The sequence below is a fragment of the Puma concolor genome, chromosome D3 (assembly GCF_028749965.1).
Source record: "Puma concolor isolate L17-30 chromosome D3, mPumCon1.1.hap2, whole genome shotgun sequence".
NCBI lineage: Eukaryota > Metazoa > Chordata > Mammalia > Carnivora > Felidae > Puma > Puma concolor.
In genome coordinates this window covers 14,533,829-14,552,665 of record NC_141678.1, presented here as the reverse complement: position 1 = coordinate 14,552,665, position 18,837 = coordinate 14,533,829, and the positions used below count along the sequence as shown (strand labels likewise).

The 18,837-nt window shown below is 50.2% G+C and overlaps 1 protein-coding gene across 3 annotated transcripts in view; it reads left to right on the top strand.

Moving 5' to 3' along the window:
* The window catches only part of KSR2 (kinase suppressor of ras 2), a 445,437-nt gene that overhangs the window by 93,615 nt on the left and 332,985 nt on the right, over positions 1–18,837 (top strand). For all 3 annotated transcript variants that reach the window (XM_086681797.1, XM_086681798.1, XM_086681799.1), the window contains exon 3: positions 2,628–2,778. In XM_086681797.1, the coding sequence (XP_086537923.1) occupies positions 2,628–2,778 (151 nt within the window). The remainder of the gene's footprint in view (positions 1–2,627; positions 2,779–18,837) is intronic.

Genomic DNA, 18,837 nt, shown 5'->3' with positions numbered 1-18,837 from the left:
GACCTGGCTGAAGTTGGACGCTTAACCCACTGCGCCACCCAGGCACCCCTCATGTGAATATTCTTAAAATGAAAGGTCACATATAACTACAGGCAGAACATCTTATTTTATTTTAAGTTTATTTATTTATTTTGAGAGAGACAAAGCACGAATGGGGGTGGTGGGTGAGAGAGGGAGAGAAGGAGAATCTTAAGCAGGCTCTATGCTGTCCTCAGAGCCGGAGGCGGGGCTTGAACCCATGAAGCCGCGAGATCATGACGCCAGCAAAACCAAGAGTCAGGCGCTTAACCGACTGACTCCCCCCCCGCCCCAGGCACCCCCAGATAGTACATCTTACTTGCACGAGCCAGTTCACTTTTGGGAGGCTTTTGGGACCATGTATTTATCAGGTGGGATCAATACAGAAACAGTGTTCTCGTCCAGGGGTTGAAAACTGGTGGCCCCTAAGCTGTATGCGATACACAGACATTTTTTGTTTGTCTGATACAGCATTCTCAATTTTTTTTTTTGAGCTAATATTTAACAGCTAAAGAGTTTGCATTAAAAAACCCAGATCTCTGACTTCTCCTGAAAAAATCCGAATTGCTGAACACACCAACCTAAATTCCCGTCTGGTGGCAATGAGCTGAATTCTGCTGTCCCGTGGATCTTACAGGTCCCTGCTAGTTAGCAGTTTTGCTCATGTACATTTACCTGGCCTGCAGGTGCCCCAGCTCTGGCTCCTACAGTAGTCTGTTCCCGTCCTGGGTCCAAGGCCACTAACCGGGGGATAGGGAGGGAGCTGGGCTTCCAGCCCTCTGACTGCAGCTCCTGTGTGAGTGCCCCCCTCCCCCACCCAGGTCCCCTTTCTGAGGAGGAACCAGCAGTATGGAAAAGGCTCCCAGGCAACTGCCTGAGTTCCTTTCTTCCTGTGTGACCCTGGGCAAGTGGACTAACCTCTCTGAATTTTAGCATCCTAATTACAGACTAATGGTGATGATAAAAGTACTTACTTTATGTGGTCTTTGTGACAAAAGAAAATCCAGGGAAAGCACTTAAAACAGTGCTCCATCCACTTCATTTTCATTTATTATTATTCTTTTATCAAACAGACGTGCATCTTTGCTTTTAGTCTGGGTTGTTAAGGCTTTGTCCATTTTTGATGTCATTATTATTTCTGTGATTTTTTTCTGTGGCCCCAACTTTTCAGTGAAAATTGGATATTTGGGGGGTAAATTGTGGGGTTACAGTGCACAAGTGAGTCCTGCAGCGAAGAGGAGAATTCTTTAATGTTGTGAATGAGTTCTTCTAAATATGACTCATTTTGTACCTTCAGATCCTGGACTATCACTTTTCTTAAGGTGGGGTTTATGTGCACTGCGTCCCTATATGAGAAACCCCAATTACCGTTCTCTCCTGCTCCCTGACCTAGTGCGCTGGAAGGGCACTGATTGGGCTTCGTGGCTTTTGCCCTGCCTCTGTTTTGTTGGGGGGGGGTGGATTTTTTTTTTACTAATGCGGTTTTCCCCCTTCTGGCTGCCAGTTTATGTGTGTGCATTGGGGATGGGGGGGGGGGGGGAGGGGGTGGGGGGGCGGGGTAGGTGTCCGATTTTGTTGTAATACACAGGTATGGCCACAAGAGGGCAGAAGTAATCCACAATGTTGTCCTAGAGTCTCCGTCTTTAGGTATTTAAAATTCTTATTTAAATAATAATATATGTAAAAACATTGCATACCATTAACTGCTATAAAACGAAGGCTCTCCATTTGATACACATGTATAGATGTCAATGCATAAATATGCATAAATGCATGAAGATGCATAAGTATTGAAGTTTGACAAATTTAAAGGTATATCTATCTATATTATGGTGTCCAGGGACACATCATTTTGGGAAAGGGGGTGTGGGAAGGGACACCTGCCCAAGACATTTATAGCTGGCAATCCTACTGGTTCTGTTCCCAGCTGATCTCTCCAGAGGTGTCCCTGTCCCCACACCGTGCTATACCCCAGCCTTACCATTTTGTCTTAGAATATAGACCCATGCCCTGGGGGGCTCAGTCACCAGTCCAGTTTCATTTCCAGCACATACCCACAGTGTTCCAGATTACTGCCCCTTAGGGTTCCTAAAGCCCCAGTCTGGAATCTCGAATGGGTGGCTGGGGAGGACAGCCACCAAGAGACTTGGGCTATCCAGTTTGCTCTGCTCCAAGTTTGCCCTGCACTGGGGACAAGCCAAGCTGAACAGGAGACACAGAGGGCCATCCAAAGACAAGGAAAGTGGAGCCCTGCCCATAAAGAAGCTACCGAGGGGGACAGATAATTAACTATCACCATCTATGGAGCGCTAGCTATGTGCTAAAGATAGGCGCTACCTTACAAAGTACAAGCACTTAAGACACCCATTGTACAGGTGAGTAAAGTGAGGTTCAGAGAGGGTAAGTGACTTTGCCCGAGGCAAAGCTGAGGTTCAAACCTCAAACGGAGGCCTGTTGGACTCAGGAGTCAGAGACCCAACCTTCCGCACAGGGCCGGGTGTTCCGCTGGGTACCACTAGAGGGCAGCACGGAGGCTCAGCCCACTTTCCTTCCCTCTGGGTGCTTGAGGTCCCTTCACGTTCACAGAGCTCCTTACTTCCCTCCTGCAGGAAATCACCCCTGGCCAGCTGAGTCTGGAGGACCTCTTGGAGATGACAGATGAGCAGGTGTGTGAGACCGTGGAGAAATACGGAGCCAACCGGGAGGAGTGTGCCCGCCTCAATGCCTCCCTCTCCTGCCTCCGCAACGTCCACATGTCAGGTGAGCGGGCCTTGGGGATGGAGACCCCTCCCCAGCACATCTGCCTCGGTTCCTCCAGATTTCTGTGCCCACTCTGCAGGCCAGGATGAGACGGAGTCAGCTTTGGATGGTAAATTCCACTCATGAGCAGAGGAGAGAGGAGCAGTGGTGGGGTCAACTCTTGGAAGCTCTTGCTCAAGGAAGAGCTGAGGTCAGAGAGCATTTGGATCTGGATAATAAGGGCCCAGATGTGGAAATACAGGGTGTGCATAGGTGATCAGGGTCTTTTTACCAGAGACATTCTTAAATGCCTTTGTATTTGGGTCTGTATCCATCTAACTTCTTATCTTATTATAATTATTTTTTACCTAAACCATATACATTCATTGTAAAACAAAACAGAAAATAGATCAAAAGAAAATGACTGCCCAAGCTCTACCCCCTAGGGAACTTACTGTTGTCATTTTGGTAAGTGTTTTGGTGTAATCGTTACAGACAAGTGGGTATGTGCATAACTATTTAAAAAATTTTTTTAATGTTTATTATTAAGAGACAGAGAGAGACAGAGCATGAGCATGGGAGGGGCAGAGAGAGAGGGGGAGACACAGAATCGGAAGCAGGCTCCAGGCTCTGAGCTGTCAGGACAGAGCCTGGTGTGGGGCTCGAACTCATGATCCGTGAGATCATGATCTGAGCCGAAGTTGGACTCTCAACCGACTGAGCCACCCAGGTGCCCCACATAACTCTTTAAAAAAATTTTTTTTAATGCTTTATTTATTTTTGAGAGAAAGAGAGACAGAGCGTGAGTGAGGGAGGGGCACAGCGAGAGAGGGACACAGAAAACGAAGCGGGATCCAGGCTCTGAGCTATCAGCACAGAGCCCAATGCGGGGCTCCAACTCACGAGCCGTGAGATCATGACCCGAGCCGAAGTTGGACGCTTAACCAACTGAGCCACCCAGGCGCCCCACATAACTATTTTTAAACAATAGAATTAGGATTATCCATGCACATTTTGAAACCTGTTTTTTTTTTTTTTTTTCACCTCATGAAATAACTTCTGTGACTTGTTTCATCCGTTTGGGGTCCAAATTGTTAAGAAATAAAATTCAACTGGAGATCAGTTGCGAATCAGGCGGCATCCTTTCCAGCAAGTAGAGAAGTTGTACAAAATGGAAGGTTTTTATAGGCAGGAGGGAGAGACAACAGAGTTCTTAACAAAACAAAAAGGAAGATTGTTTCAGGAGAGGTTAAAACTAATTAAGTCCGGGTTTGCTATCTTGGTAGAATGACTCAATTTTGGGCGTGTTTTTTTCTTTCTTAACAGCCTCTTTCTTTGATCTTTCCCATTAATTGCTCAGACCCCTGTTTGCCTTCATTAGCAGGACATCAGATATCATCCTCTTGAGGCCTCCTGCTTCTCCCTAACCTCATGATTTCCCCACAAATTCTGGGGCCTTTGCAGTCCTAAGGGGTCAGCTGGGCAAACACCAGCCAAAGGGTTATTGGTCCGTCTGCCTGCTTGTTTCCGTTTCGGCCACAAGGTGTCACTGTAGAACTTTAGTCTGGGGCAGTCAGGCAGGTGCTTATTCACAGATGCCTTTGCTGGACTCAACGTGGAGCATTCAACAAGTATTTACTGACTATTCTGTTCCAGCAGGGCTGGAATACAGCAGTGAAGGAAAGAGAACATGTATGACACAGGTTATTGGCCCAGATCCCCACGCATGCCCTTTTGTATTCTTTCTTCCTAGCAGATCCTTATCCAAGCTACAATCAAAGGGACCCTGAGTTGGGGGCTGTCCTGTCATTGAAGGATATGGTAGCATCCCTCGCCTCTACCTGCTAGATACCAGGAACACCCTCTCTTCCCCCAGTCCCGGTCATGACAAACAAAAATGCCTCCAGATAGTCTGGTGAACACTGCCATGTAGCTTTCCAGAAAGTTCGTCTCAATTTATGCCCCTCCCCTGTCCTTCCTCCTTGCCCCCTACAATGCAGGAGAGTGAGGACTGAGGTTAGGTTCTTAATTGCTTTTCAGAGTTCAGTTTGCATCTTCTCACAGAGTTGTGCTACTGAGTTTGGAGAAGCCCTTGTAAGTGGAGCTGCCCTCCGTGGGTTGAACACTCAGCCTTTGTGACATCCTGGGCTGGGTGAAACCTTGAGAGGGTGTCTAATCTGCTGTTTTTCAGTTTTGATCTAGATGCACGGAAATGAGGGGTGCCTGGATGGCTCAGTTGGTTGAGCATCCGACTCGTGATTTTGGCCCAGGTCATGATCCCAGGGTTGCAGGATCGCGCCCTGCGTCGGGCTCTGCACTGAGCGTGGAACCTACTTAAGATTCTCTCTCTTTAAAATAATAATAATAGGGGCACCTGGGTGGTCAGTCGGTTGAGCGTCCAACTTCGGCTCAGGTCATGATCTTGCAGTCTGTGAGTTCGAGCCCCGCCTCGGGCTCTGTGCTGACAGCTCGGAGCCTGGAGCCTGTTTCGGATTCTGTGTCTCCCTCTCTCTCTCTCCCCGCCCCCCTTGTGTTCTGTCTCTGTCTCAAAAATAAATAGAAAACATTAATGATTAAAAAAGATGATCAGCCTAAAATAACCCTTATGCCGAAGAGACATGCTTTGGGGTGGCCGGTTCAGTTCCCCTTCACCCTCCATGCCTCCACCAACTCTTTCCCAGGCGGCTCGGATTCCGTCTACGGGTCCTGCCTCTGATGCTGGCCTTACAGCCACTGGGGGCCTTGACGGCAGTGGCCAGGTGCCGCGCGTTTGCCCAAACCCTGTGGCGCTTAGCACACAGGTTGGCATGAGGGGCAGCTCCACTCAGTACCGCATGGGGTGCGTCACATTGAATACAACCCAAAGAACTCTTTATTACTTGTTACAAGTAAGGGGAGCCCTCGGAGCATCGCCTCTCCCAACAACAAAACCGGGGGAGTTTGGAGCCGCGGGCACGTGCGTATTCACGGAGGAGCTTGGCAAAGGACATTTCGGTCTAGAATTGGGGCGAAAGACAGAGTCCAGGTCCTGGTTGATGGAAGTCACGGGGCCGGTTGGGGTCGGCATCCTCCGTACTCTGGCTCCAGTGAGTCCCATGTGTGCGTGCTCACAGGGACTGGAATCCTGCAAAAACAACACAAGAGTGGGCATTAGGTCAGTGTTTACTTTCGAAACAGCACTGGGAGTTCTACCACTGATTTATTGTCTCTGCAGCGGCTGGACTCTGTCGCAGCTTGGTAGTGGCTGTTTGTTTTGTACATTCTTTCGTTCCCTTAAAGTCATTAACTACTGAGGTATGTTTTTCTGCAATCTTTATGTATCGCAGGGGGTTCTGCAAGAAAAGTGCTTGTGCGAGAGGTGCCTGTCAGGCGTCGATCACAAAATGGCCGGGGTCCTAACCTGGCTTCTCTGATGTTAAGAAAGCTGTATCTCGTCTTCTCTGGGGACCCCTCAGTCTGTCTTGTCGACACACTCAACTCCAAGTTCCCTTAATGTCATACTTTATTTCTCCTCTTCCTGTACACAGCAGGGACGCTTGTCACATTTTAATTTAAATTTCAGCCTTTTGGGGGGAGTGAGTTTTTTGAATTTTCTAATTTTTGTAATTTTATTTGTGAGAGAGAAGCAGAGCACAAGTGGGGGCGGGACAGAGAGAGAGGGAGACACAGAATCCGAAGCCGGTTCCAGACTCCGAGCTGTCAGCACAGAGCCCAACGCGGGGCTTGAACCCACGAACCGCGAGATCGTGACCCGAGCCGCAGTCGGACACTTAACCCACTGAGCCACCCAGGTGCCCCGGTTTGTTTTTAATTAAAAAAATGTTTGTTTACTTTTGAGAGAGCACAAGCAGTGGCCTCTGTGCTGACAGGCTGACAGCAGCGAGCCCGATGTGGGGCTTGAACTCAGGAACTGTGAGATCATGACCTGAGCTGCAGTTGGAGGCTCAACCAGGGTGTCCGGGGATGCCTGTCTCCCCCTCCACAGGACAGGGATCGTACTCCCGGCCAGACGTCAATATCTGTAGGGACTTAGTAAATATTTCTGAATTGCTACCTGAAACCCATGCAGATCACCAGTGGCTTAAAGTGCATGGTCTTTTGCACGGTTTGCAAAGTAGCTCCGGACTTGGCTTCTGTTTGGAGCCCCACCATTCCCATTTCCCCCTCAAGCCTTAAATGTATTGGACAAGTCTACTGGTTACTTAGCGTTTCCCAGGTCATGCACGGATTTCACACCTTGGCACAGGCACCACTACCTGGAATCCCCTTTCTCTTCGTTCTCCCAGTTAATCCCTCCTCAGACCTGACTCCTGCCTCAAAGCCTCTGCACTTTGTTGAATGGGTGAACGAATGAATACTTCTGTCACCAGCTGACCGTGTCTTATGGCGATTGTCAGTCTCCTCTCCTTACTCCCTCATGTGACTGTGATCTTCCCTAGGGCAGGCACCCTGCTAGTCACCCTTTGAATGGGTGTATCAAATCTGAGCCTTGCTCCCGGCTCAGATTGCCCAGGTGGAGGAAAGATCCGGGAAGCTGCTTGATGTGCTTGCTACCGCTCTCCACCAGGGGGAAGCAGTGAGCCATCCTCGACCAGTTCTTTTAAATATTCTCTCAGAGACGATCATCATTCCTTAGAAACTTCTAATGATCTCAGGAGCTGTGTGGTTCCACCATTCCCTGCCCTTCACTTTAACCAAAAATGTTGTCCCAAGTTAGGGAAGAAGCTAGTGTCTTTCTCACCAGACTTTTAGACTTAAGCGTCACACCGTATTTCTTGGCCTTGGTGGCCCCAGCTCTCAGCCAGAGGACTGGGGTCCTTCACAGTGGTGAAGTCAGATATCTTACATTCTGGTGGGTAGTGGTGACTCAATGCGTGTTTGTTAAATGACTGAAGGAATACAGGTCGTATTGAGAAAGTCGTGGAATCCTATGGAGAGCGGGAAGCCTGGCAAAGTGTATAATCTTGGCCCGTCTCTCTCTTAGAGGATCGAGCATCTTTTATTTTAGACTTGGGACGCTAATCTTAGTTTCCTCCTTGGGTGTTGGGGGTTTCTTTATTTCCCAGTGTCCAAGAAGCCTCCAAGTTAGGAAAAAAACTATCCCTTCCTCCTATCTGTGAGCGTGTTAGATCAGCCTGAGCCTGAAACCGAAGAATACCCAATTGTTCTTTCAACAGGTTCAGGGGACCCCAAAGCCATAATGCCTTAATCTTTTCTTGTCATATCAGATGTCGCCTGAAACCAAAAAAACCATCCATAAATCCATTCAAAACGTATTGAATGCCTGCAATATGTCAGGCACTGTTCCGATCTCTGACAGTGCACGCTTCGTGTCTGTCCTCAAGGGGTTTACATGCTACCGGGGGGGGGGGGGGGAGACAGATGACACATTATAATCGTAATAAGCAAGTACATTACAAAGTGTGTTAGGATGAGTGCTGCAGCAGAATGGAGTCCGGAATCAGACGAACCCGGGTTCTGCTACATTCTGGGTCAGCCCCCTGTTAGCTGTACGATTTTGAGTATGGCATCTCGCGGTTCGGAGCTTAGTTTTCTCGGTATGAGGATAAACATGATGAGCATTTTCACCCATGGGTCGTTGGTAGGATTGCATGAGGCGATACGGGCAAAGCGCAGGGCCTGGCTTGGATTCGATACACGGTAAGTCTTACTGTTACCGTTACTGTCATTGTCATGCCATCACCCCTGCCCCCGCCCTGCGACTGCCATCACTTCTACCTGTACTGCATTTCCACCAACGTGATCGCTGTCCCCATCCCCATCCCCATCCCCATCCCCACCACCATCACCAGGGTCCTCTGGCCTTTTTCTGCCTCCAGCTCGTTTCCTTCGACCTTCTTTCCATCCTTCTCTCTTTTTTTCTCCAAAGGGCCCCTGGCCTTCGGTTTTCTCTCATTCTTTGTTTCTCTGATTTCCCTTCCCTCTGAGCCACTGTCTCCCTCAACATTGCTGCTTCTTTAGAACCTGTTTACCCCCTCTGTTTGACTTGATTGCTCTCTAGAGGTGACCCACCTTTCCCTGGCCAAAAACATTAAACAGAGAAGCCCAAGCAATTTTTCCATGGCACACAGCCCCATTTTCTCCATCATGGTCGCCACGGAGCTAAGGTCCTAGGGTGAAATTGATTTGTTTCTGGAAGAGTGTGTTCCTGCCCTTTGCTCCCCCTGCCCCCTCCAGCCCCAGACCGGAGACCTCAGGCCTGAAGACAACAGGCTCCCTCCTTTCCTCTCTGGGTGACACACACAGCTGCGTATCAAAGAAGGGCCTGGAAGGGACAAGGCTCAGATATCAGAATACAGATGCTGTGCATTTTCTCTCTCTTGTTTCCTCTTTGCCCTTATTCTTCTTGGTCTTTGGGCTGCTTTCAGGCCAATAATGGGCAGTCATTTGCATGTTTGCTTTCCCAAGGAAAAAAACCCCAGGTTCCAGATAATGGAAGACCTTGCTTTTCTCCTTCCTTTCTTCCACACTTCCTTATCAAGCACTCAGTGTCTGTCAGGCGTTGTGCTAGTTTCCAGGGCTTGGGGGCTTTCTCAGGCTTCAGGATGGAGCTGAGACCCAAAAGCAGGAGGAGGAATTCTCCTGATGACTGGGGGGGGGGGGGGGGGGAGGGGGAGGCGGTGGGCGGTGGGAGCACGCAGAAGTGCCTTGGGGCAGGAGGGAGCAGGTGGCATCCTAGGCTCAGAGAGCCCAGTGGAACTGCACGGAGCTTGCACTGCAGAGTTTTGAGCCAAAGATGCATGATCACCGTCCAGTTTGCAGACCAACACTCTGGCTGCAGAGTAGGTGGGTGGCCTAGACTGAGTTTTTGGGAAGTGCAGGAGGAGGCTGGGGGTGGGGGCGTGCTGGTGTTGCAGGATTGTGGTGCGCAAAGGTCAGGAAGGAATTCTTGAGAGGTTGTATGGTGCAACTTTGTAAGCTTATTTGAGTAGCTTGCGGACAGGACCCGTGGGCCGAAAGGGCTGCACTTTTGCTGTACGAAGCTGGTGATTATACGCTTAGTGCTCGAGGGGATTATATGCTGCGTGCAGGGAATAGTAGATCATAAATGTCTTCGAATCTCTACTCATAAAACCGCTTTCACAAGATTTTCCCCTTGCTTCTCGTTGAGCTTGACGTTAATTATGGGTGAGATGTGCAGGCAGTCATGAGACCCTTGAAGAATGTAGCCACCGGCTCGTATCTGATCCTTATCGGAACTGTGCAGGCTGAAGTTCAGCCTGCTGAGCTAAGGGTGAATGTGTTTCTGCTTCTGCCCCTCATCACAGGGAGAGAGAAGAGGCCAGGGTACCCCCATACCCCTGCAGCCTCTCGGAGCTCCCTTTTGTCAGCTCCCCTCCCTGCCAGCTCCTCCTCGGACACGTCCAGAGGGAGAGCTGGCACCCAGGAGGAAAACAGGGTGCAAAATGGCCCTGAAATAGGACAGCCTCAGATGCTCTCTTGTTTCTTCCCAGTTTGGGCTTTGAACGGAGGCCACTAGAACCCTGCCTTCACTACAGCCTTCCTTAGACTGGAACAAAGAGCCGTCCTGATTGCCCCATTGTTGCACTTGCTTCTAACTTTGGGCTGGCCCGGCAGCCCAGGGAGAGGGCCCCTCCCGAAGCCCGAAGCGGCTGGTGTGTACCAGACCTGAGTTCCTCTCTTTCCCTCATTGTGCGCTCCCCAGCCCTGATCCGTAGGTTCTCGGGGGCTGCTTACACAGACGTAGCGCCGCGCTGGGTCTCTCCACGGCAAGGGAGAGGCACCGAATGCCACCTTACGTGCAAATGGCTCATTCGCTCCCAGGATGCATCCCAGTCTAACTTCCTGTCTGAGTCGCTGTCAGGGACGAGGACATAGTGGTGGCTAAAACCCACCGGCTTCCCACTCTCATGGACCTCATATTCTAGGCTAGCTAGATTCATGAGATGAGTGAAACTTGCATTCATGAAATTGAAATGAAATTAATTTTGTACAGTCAATAAGAAGTGAAAAAAGTTTTCACTTAATAAAAATTTTCACTCAATTTTTCACTTAATCAAAAGTGAACAGGTTCACTTTTTCCGTCTCACCAGCCACCTTAAAAATTCTTTTTAATGTCTATTTTTGAGAGAGACACAGAGCATGAGTGGGGGAGGGGCAGAGAGAGAAAGAGAGAGAGAGAGACAGAATCTGAAGCAGGCTCCAGGCTCTGAGCTGTCCGCACAGAGCACAACGTGGGGCTCGAACTCATGAACCATGAGATCGTGACCTGAGCCCAAGTTGGATGCTTAACCGACTGAGTCACCCAAGCGCCCCTCATCAGCCACCTTTCTAGAGATCCATGGAGCAGCACGGATGTCAGGCATTCCCATCACTGCAGAAGGTTCTACTGGACAGGGCCGCTCTAGAATGTATTGAGAGAAATGATAAAATAGGAAAAATGACAAATGGTGACCAGTTGCACGTGGAGAATTAAAGTGGGGTGATATCATGGTGACCAGGGGCCTGGCTTCGACGGGGTGGTCACAGTGGCTGTGTCAGAACAAACCAGCGAGGCAGAAGCAGTAAGATAAGTACAATGAAGAGATTATCGCAAAGGCTTGGCTTAGGGGATTGTTGGGGCTGGTAGGTTAGACTCTCAGGAAGGACTGGCTGGCATCCACCTTGCTGTCCCCCTGTGTTCCCCTCCTTGCGAAGGACTGATTCAGGCCTATCCAGAGTATTGAGGATAATCCCCCTTACTTAATAAAGTCAGCTGGCTGCTGACTTTCATCACATCTACAAAACACCTGCACAGCCTCACCCACATTGACGTTGGACTGAATAAGTGGGGACTACAGCCACGTCGACACAGAGGACTGACCGTCACAGCGAGCCTCTCTGAGAAGGTGCCATTGAAACGAAGTCTCGAATGACCAGAAGTTACCAGGTATGAAAAGCTGGGGAGAAGAGCATTTTGAGAAGAGCAAATGAGTCATGCCAACCTCCAAAGCATTTTTTTTTTTAACGTTTATTTATTTTTGAGACAGAGAGAGACAGAGCATGAACGGGGGAGGGTCAGAGAGAGGGAGACACAGAATCCGAAACAGGCTCCAGGCTCTGAGCCGTCAGCACAGAGCCCGACGCGGGGCTCAAACCCACAGACCGGGAGATCATGACCTGAGCCGAAGTCGGACGCTCAACCGACGGAGCCACCCAGGCGCCCCCCAAAGCATTTTTAAGAGGCAGAAAAGAGGCCCTCGTGGCTGAACCATAGGCTGTGCTCCGGTGACTTGTTGCTGTGTGACCGTCGACCCCCAAACTTAGTGACTTAGAACAACACGTGCATTGTTATCTCTCCACGATTCTCTGGGTTGCCTGGGCTCAGCTGGGTAGTTCTGTGGTTCCACGTTTTCTGTTGGCTGGGCTGGAACATTCAAGACGGCTCACGCCCATGGATGGCAGCTGGCAGTGGTAGCTGGTGGGAGTGGAGTTTGGGCTGCCTGCTGGGGCACCCACATGTTGCCTTTCCGCGTGGCTTGGGCTGCTTATAGCGGGAGTAAGCGTTCCAAGAGGGGGCAAGTGGAAGCTGCCAGGTATCTTAGAAGCTAGTTCTGGAACAGGTACGGTGTTGCTTCTGCTGGTAACTGTATCAGCGGGGGGCAGTGGGAGAGCAGGAACGCTGCGAGTGTAATGGAAAAAGGAATTTATCGTGGGACTCCAGACCTCGTACAACTGTAGGAAGAGCTCAGGAAGTAAAAGTTCAGGAGGGGAGACTGAAGATTCAGAGAAAGGTCTCTAACCTGTCCTGATGCGGGTTAGCCCGCCTGGGGACATCTGGAGGGAAACCAAGAAGACGACTGGTGTAGACGCCTCTGGAAGTTTCTTAGATCTTTGGAGCTGGTGCCTCTGTGAGTTTGCAGGCCAGTGTCTGGTGTTGGATTTGAGGTCACCTTTGGTCCCCAGGGTCCAGTGTCAGGATGAAGAGAGCTGGCCGTGGAGCAGGAAGAAGAGAGGATAAACCAGACCAGCACCCCTGCATCTGTCTCCTGCTGTCCCTGACCCGCGCATCAGAGCATCACAGCTTTACTTCACTTCCCAAATTCTGTGCAACTTTGGCCAATTTTAACCCGGAACCATGCAGAGAAGGGGAATCTGGAAACGAGAGTGCCAGCATAGCCAAGCTGACAACACGCTAGACTAGTGCAGGGAGCAGGGGCGGCTGGAGAGAAGGTGCGGGGGAGAGACAGGCAGGGACCAGCTCAGGAGCCTCGGAGCCGTGGCAAAAAGCTTGGGTTTCTTCAGAACAGAATGGGAAGCTGTTGGAGAGGTTTTAAGAAGGGGATTGTCTTGGGGCGCCTGGGTGGCTCAGTCGGTTACGTGACCGACTTCAGCTCAAGTTGTGATCTCACGGTTCGTGAGTTCGAGCCCCGCGTCGGGCTCTGTGCGGGCAGCTCAGAGCCTGGAGCCTGCTTCGGATTCTGTGTCTCCCTCTCTCTCTGCCCCGCCCCCTCTCATGCTCTGTCTCTCTCTCTCTGTCAAAAATAAACATTAAAAAAAAAAAAAAGGGAATTGTCTTGACTTGATTCCATTCAACTCTTAAGTCAAGGGCGGATGGAACTTAGGTACGTTTTGTCCATTGGCCACTCTCCCTTTCTCCTCCTTCGTCCCTTAGTTCTGCTTCCCTTGGGCTTGGCCTCAACTTGCCCTGTTTATTTGACTCTACCTTACCTTCCTTATCTGTAAAATGGAGGCGCTGGTAGTATCTTCCATAATTAGGACACTATTGCCAGAAAAGAAATGAGTTAACGTAAATAAACACATAGCCAGATGTCTGGCAAATTGCATGCTTCCTACATAGTTGGCTATGATTATCTCTATTATTATTTTGAAAGTCAGAGTCCCCACCCTGCCCGCCAGCCTTTGTCTTACAGCCAGGGAAGCAGACCCCTCTCTGAGAAACCTGGTCCAGGGCTTAACCTGTCCTTCCCGATATAGCTGCTACTCACTTTCTTGCAGGCCACCTTTGACCCTTCTCTTTAGCCCCCTGCCACTTCATGCGGTCTGCTCTGGCTTTTGTGGGAACCCCCCAGTGGGAACAAAGAGGGCCTGGCTCCCGGCTATCATCTCTGATCTGAGCCATGGTCCTCCTTCTCTGTATTCCTTGCACCTGGGAGGTAAAAGAGCGGAAGCATTGGGCACAGAACTTGTACTGTGTAGTCTGCAGGGGCCGAAATGTTTGAGGATCGTGGGTCCCGCGTCCACTAAACCAGATGAACTGAATCAGACCCAAACTGTTAAATCTTAGAATCAGACCCCAGCTCCTTCCCCCAGGCTCCTGGTTGGTCCATCTCCAGATGTCTTCATTAGCTCCTCACACCAGCTACCCTGACCTAATTGCATTTCCTTGAAAAGCCTGCCGCAGGGCCTTTGCACAGGTCATCCTTTCTGCCTGAAGTGTTCTCCCCTCATCTTTCCGTGGCTGGTTCCTTGTCATTCTGTTCTCAGCTCAAATGCCACCTTGCCAGAGAGTCCCACATCCATCTCAGTCACTCACAGTCCCATTACTCTGTTTTGTTTTCTTCACGGTTCCTATCACATCTGAAACGATTTTGTTTATTTGTTTGTTTCTCTACTCCTCACCAGAGCAGTGGTGCTCAGACCTGAATGTGCATCAGAATCCCCGGTAGGTCTCCCGGACTTTCTGTTTCAGCTGGTCTGGAGAAGCACCCAGACACCTGCGTTTTGTAACGAGTTCCCTGGGCGCTGCTAGTTTGTGGATGCCACTTTGGGAGCTGCTGTGCCAGAATTGTTCCAGAGCCTGGCTCAGAACTGTCGAGCAAAAAGTAGTCAGTGAGTGATTAGAATGGAGACCCATGAAAATAGTTAAGCGCAGATATTGGTTGGGTCCTTACAGAGACAAGTGATGTGCCAGATAATTGACATGCAGCACGGGCTCATTTAATCCTTTCAACTTTTTAAAATATTTATTTAATTTTGAGAGGCAGAGAGAGACAGAGCGCGAGCAGGGGAGGGGCAGAGAGAGAGAGGGAGACACCGAATCCGAAGCAGGCTCCAGGCTCTGAGCTGGCAGCACAGAGCCCGACGCGGGGCTCGAACTCATGAACCACGGGATCATGTCCCAAGCCGAAGTCAGACGCTCAGCCGACTGAGCCACCCACCCCGGCGCCCCCTCATTTAATCCTTTCAGCAACCTCATGAGGTTCATATGATTATTCTTTCTGTTTACTGGTAAGGAAACTGAGGACCAGAGAGGTAGCCTCCTTGGCCCGGGTCACGTAGCAACTGAGTGAGTGTCAGAGCCCAGGTTGGAGCCCAGGTAGGTCTGGCTGCTGTTAAGCCAAGTCTCCTCCCGTAAGAAAGCCATTAAGAGATGGCTTCTCCTTAACCCTGCGGGCGGGGTTGGTCCGTATATTTCCATTTGCTCAGTTTGAGTGTGTATCCCCCCTGGTGGTAATGCAGGGTAGAGCAGCTTAAACCAGAAATGAGATAAAAAGGCCTTATTAGAGCCCCCCGTATACATAGTGAATAACAATGGCATTGCCCGTCCACAGAACCCTTCAGTTTTAGGAAGCCCCTGCCTGCCGGTGATCTTATTTGATCCTCACAGATGTATCAGTGGTGGGTAGACCAGGATGAGCACCCATTTCACAGGTGGGAAAACTGAGGCCAGCAGAGGGACACTTTGACTTGCTGCAGAGCAGGGGTTGGAACTGCGGAACCCGTTCCTGCTTCTCAGTGCAGAGCCCTTTCTGCTGTGTGCTGTTTGGGGATGCTGGCCGGGACCTCGTTGCCCCTCCAGGTTGAATCCCAGAGCTGCCCAGCTGGGACACTGCCCTGTGGTGGGTGTGGCTGGGAAGGTTCCGAAGTCCCTTGAGACTCCTCAGAGCCCTGGGAGGCTCCCCTTTCTCCCAGCAAGGGTCAGTCTCCCTCGGTGAGTGTTTCTTGCCCTGTTCTTAGCAATGGTTCTGAGAGAGAGTGGGTATGTGATCCTTGGGCATGCGATTATATTTGAAAAGCTGAGTCAATATGCAGGAGGAAGCAGGGAGGGCAGGGAGGATGGAGAGAAGCGTTATCGGGTGTTATTTTTAGGAACCATATTCCCTACCCACCCCACCTCACGCCCCCAGTGTCCCAACATTGGGATGGCATTGCTGGAAATGAGATGGTCTCAGTTTGTTATGGTCATGCTTTTCACTCAGGTGGCCTTTTAAGGCGTTGTTTAATTATTTCCCTGATTACCGATTTAACAATCTTGCACGAGAAGTAACCCAAAGCTATTGTTTGGGGGAGGGGGAAGACAAGGCAACGTTTGGACCCAGCTCGCGTGTTACTTATTATTTTCAAAACGGATACATAGAAAACAGTTCCAGAAGGAGATACGCTTGGATATTTTAGCATCTTGGATATTGTAGCATCGTTGTTTTGGATTAGGGGTGGTTATGATTTCTCTTCAGGTTGTCTGCATTTTCTATCTTTCTGGGCACGAAGCAACCAGTTGTGTAGCTTCCTAGAAAAAAAAATTGAAGGAAAAAACTCCTCCTTGAACCCAGTTTGTTTACCTTGTTCTGTCCCCCTTGTCATATGTGCCTCCCCCGGCTGCTGGTGCCTGTTGGGGCTGTTTGCCCAGACCCTGTAGAGTTCAGTGATATTATCTATTCATCAAACCTCTCCTCTTTGTGTCTGTTCAAAAGAAAAACTTCCTGGCTGCATGTTCCTGAAGCAAACCTTCCCATGGCTTAGACAACTCCTGATGACGCCTCAAGGTGCCACTTAAATGCCACCGCTGCCAGGAAGCCCGCCTTGATTGCCCCTGCTCTTCTCTTGTTATCAAGTTATCCTGTAGTTGTTTTGATATATAAGTATATAAGTCTCCCATGTCAGATTATAAATTCCCAGACAGCAGGTACCCTCTCTTGGCCACAACAAAAATAATAACAGGAAATGATTGAGTGCATAGTATGTGTCCGGGATTATCCTGCGCTGATTTTAAGGAAAACTCCACTTACTCTTCAGAACTTCCCCACGAGAGAGGGACTTTTGTTTTGCGATGATCGAACGGAGGCACAGTGGGTGAACGAAGGGGTCCAAGGTCACGTGGCCAGTAAACTGCAGGGGCCAGGACTTGAGCTCTGCTGACCACACACTTGAAACACAAACACGGTGCTTCTTTTGTTTTCTAGAAAGTCTTCCTCACGGCAGCAAAGTAGCATTGAATGAATTAACAAGCAAATGAACCGTCACGATTTAATCATGGAAATGATGCCCTTGGAGCAGAAGGTTGAAGCATTTTTAGATTTGCCCCAGGAGAGAGTAGTGAGTGGAAGACAGTTTCTGTCTAGATGTCAGCGGTGGGCTCCCTCAGTAGAGATGAGGAACAGATAATGAGAGAGAATTCTGTCTAACCTAGACGTTGGCAAACAGTCCACCGCCACGTTCTCCCTCTACTTTTGTAAATAAAGCTTTATTGGGACACCACCACACCCACTTGTTGACAACATCTATGGCTGTTTTCACACTATAGCAGCAGAGCTGAGCTATGTGGCAGGGGTGGTAGGGCCCAGAAAACCTGAAACACTGTCTGACTTCTTACAGAAAAAAATGTGGTACCCTTTGAGATGAAAGGCTAGGCAGGAGAGGACTGTCGGCTCAAACAAATACACACAGGCTTGAAACCGGGAGAGGTCTCGGTCTGATGTAAAGAGGATCTGCCTTTGGGAATAGGGGAGTCAGTAAGCAAAGCGGTCCCCAGGCTAGAGGAGGGACATTGTCCCTGGAGAGCTCTACGGTGAGGATAAATTACGGCTTGCACCGTGGTTCAGCCTTTACGTGGAGCTATCCTTTCTGAATGCCTTACAGTGCTATGTGCTCAGGGGAGGGAAGGAAGGGCGTGAAGGATGGGCATGCTCAGAGAGGTTAAGTAACTTGCCCAGGGTCACACAGCTAGGACCTGTTAGAGCCTGCCTGCACTCGCACTGATGCCAGTCTCACCCAAAGCATGCGCTGTCATCACGCAGAGTTTTAAATGCCAACTTTTCTTTCTTTAAAGAAAAAATTTTTATGTTTATTTATTTTTGAGAGAGAGAGAGAGAGAGAGAGCACGAGCGGGGGAGGAGCAGAGAGGGAGACACAGAATCGGAAGCAGGCTCCAGGCTCCGAGCTGTCAGCACAGAGCCCGAGGTGGGGCTCAAACCCACGAACTGTGAGATCATAACCTGAGCTGAAGTGGGACGCTCAACCGACTGAGCCCCTCAGGCGCCCCAAATGCTGACTTTTCTTGCCTGTCTCTGCCAGACTGTGGGTTCTCTGGGGGTGGGGACCACGGCTCGTTATCTCTGGAGCACCTTCAGACCAGTGCCCCGCGAGGCGTCCCACTGGCCCAATGGGATTCTGAGTGTGGGGCGCCTCACGCTCCAGATCTCCCTCCTGACCTCACCCCTCACTTGGAAGAGGAAGCGCGAAACGGCCTCCCTTCCCGCAGCCACACAGAGGGCGTGTCGACACCTGCACGTCAGCCCCGTCCTTGGGAACAAGCTCAGTTTAGCTCTATCATCTGATCGTTTGCTTTCTTTAGCGCTTTTGTTTTCTCCTCTGTCTGGTGCTTTGTGGAGGAGAAATGAGGCGGGCGGGCTGTGTCACCGGATACAGGGATGCCCTCCAGAAGTGAGGCTGACACTGGTCTTCGAGCTCTCCCTTCTGAGGACCTTCTGCCTTTATTGTCACAGAGGTTGGAGGGCTTGAGACGCACGTGGCTGTGGTTTTGCTTTAAGCCCTAGACTCCTTGCTCGAAAAAGTGAGGGTCAAATAGCTGCTCAGCTGCAGACACTTGGATGCTTTTTCCTCCCGGTGTTTATTGCCCTGGAGACACCATCCCACCGGGACCACCTTGTGATGATTCCCGACGGCCACCAGGGGGTGCTGCCCGCTAATCTTCCTTTTGCCGAGCCGCCAAAGAATTGGCTCAAGTGCCTCTGAAAAGATCTACACCGATGTGCCAACGACGACGAGGAACCTCGGTCTGATCCTCTCAACTTTCAAATAGGGAAAGACCGAGTCCCCGAGAGGAGAAAGGCGTGGCCCAGCCACGGCAGGGAACAA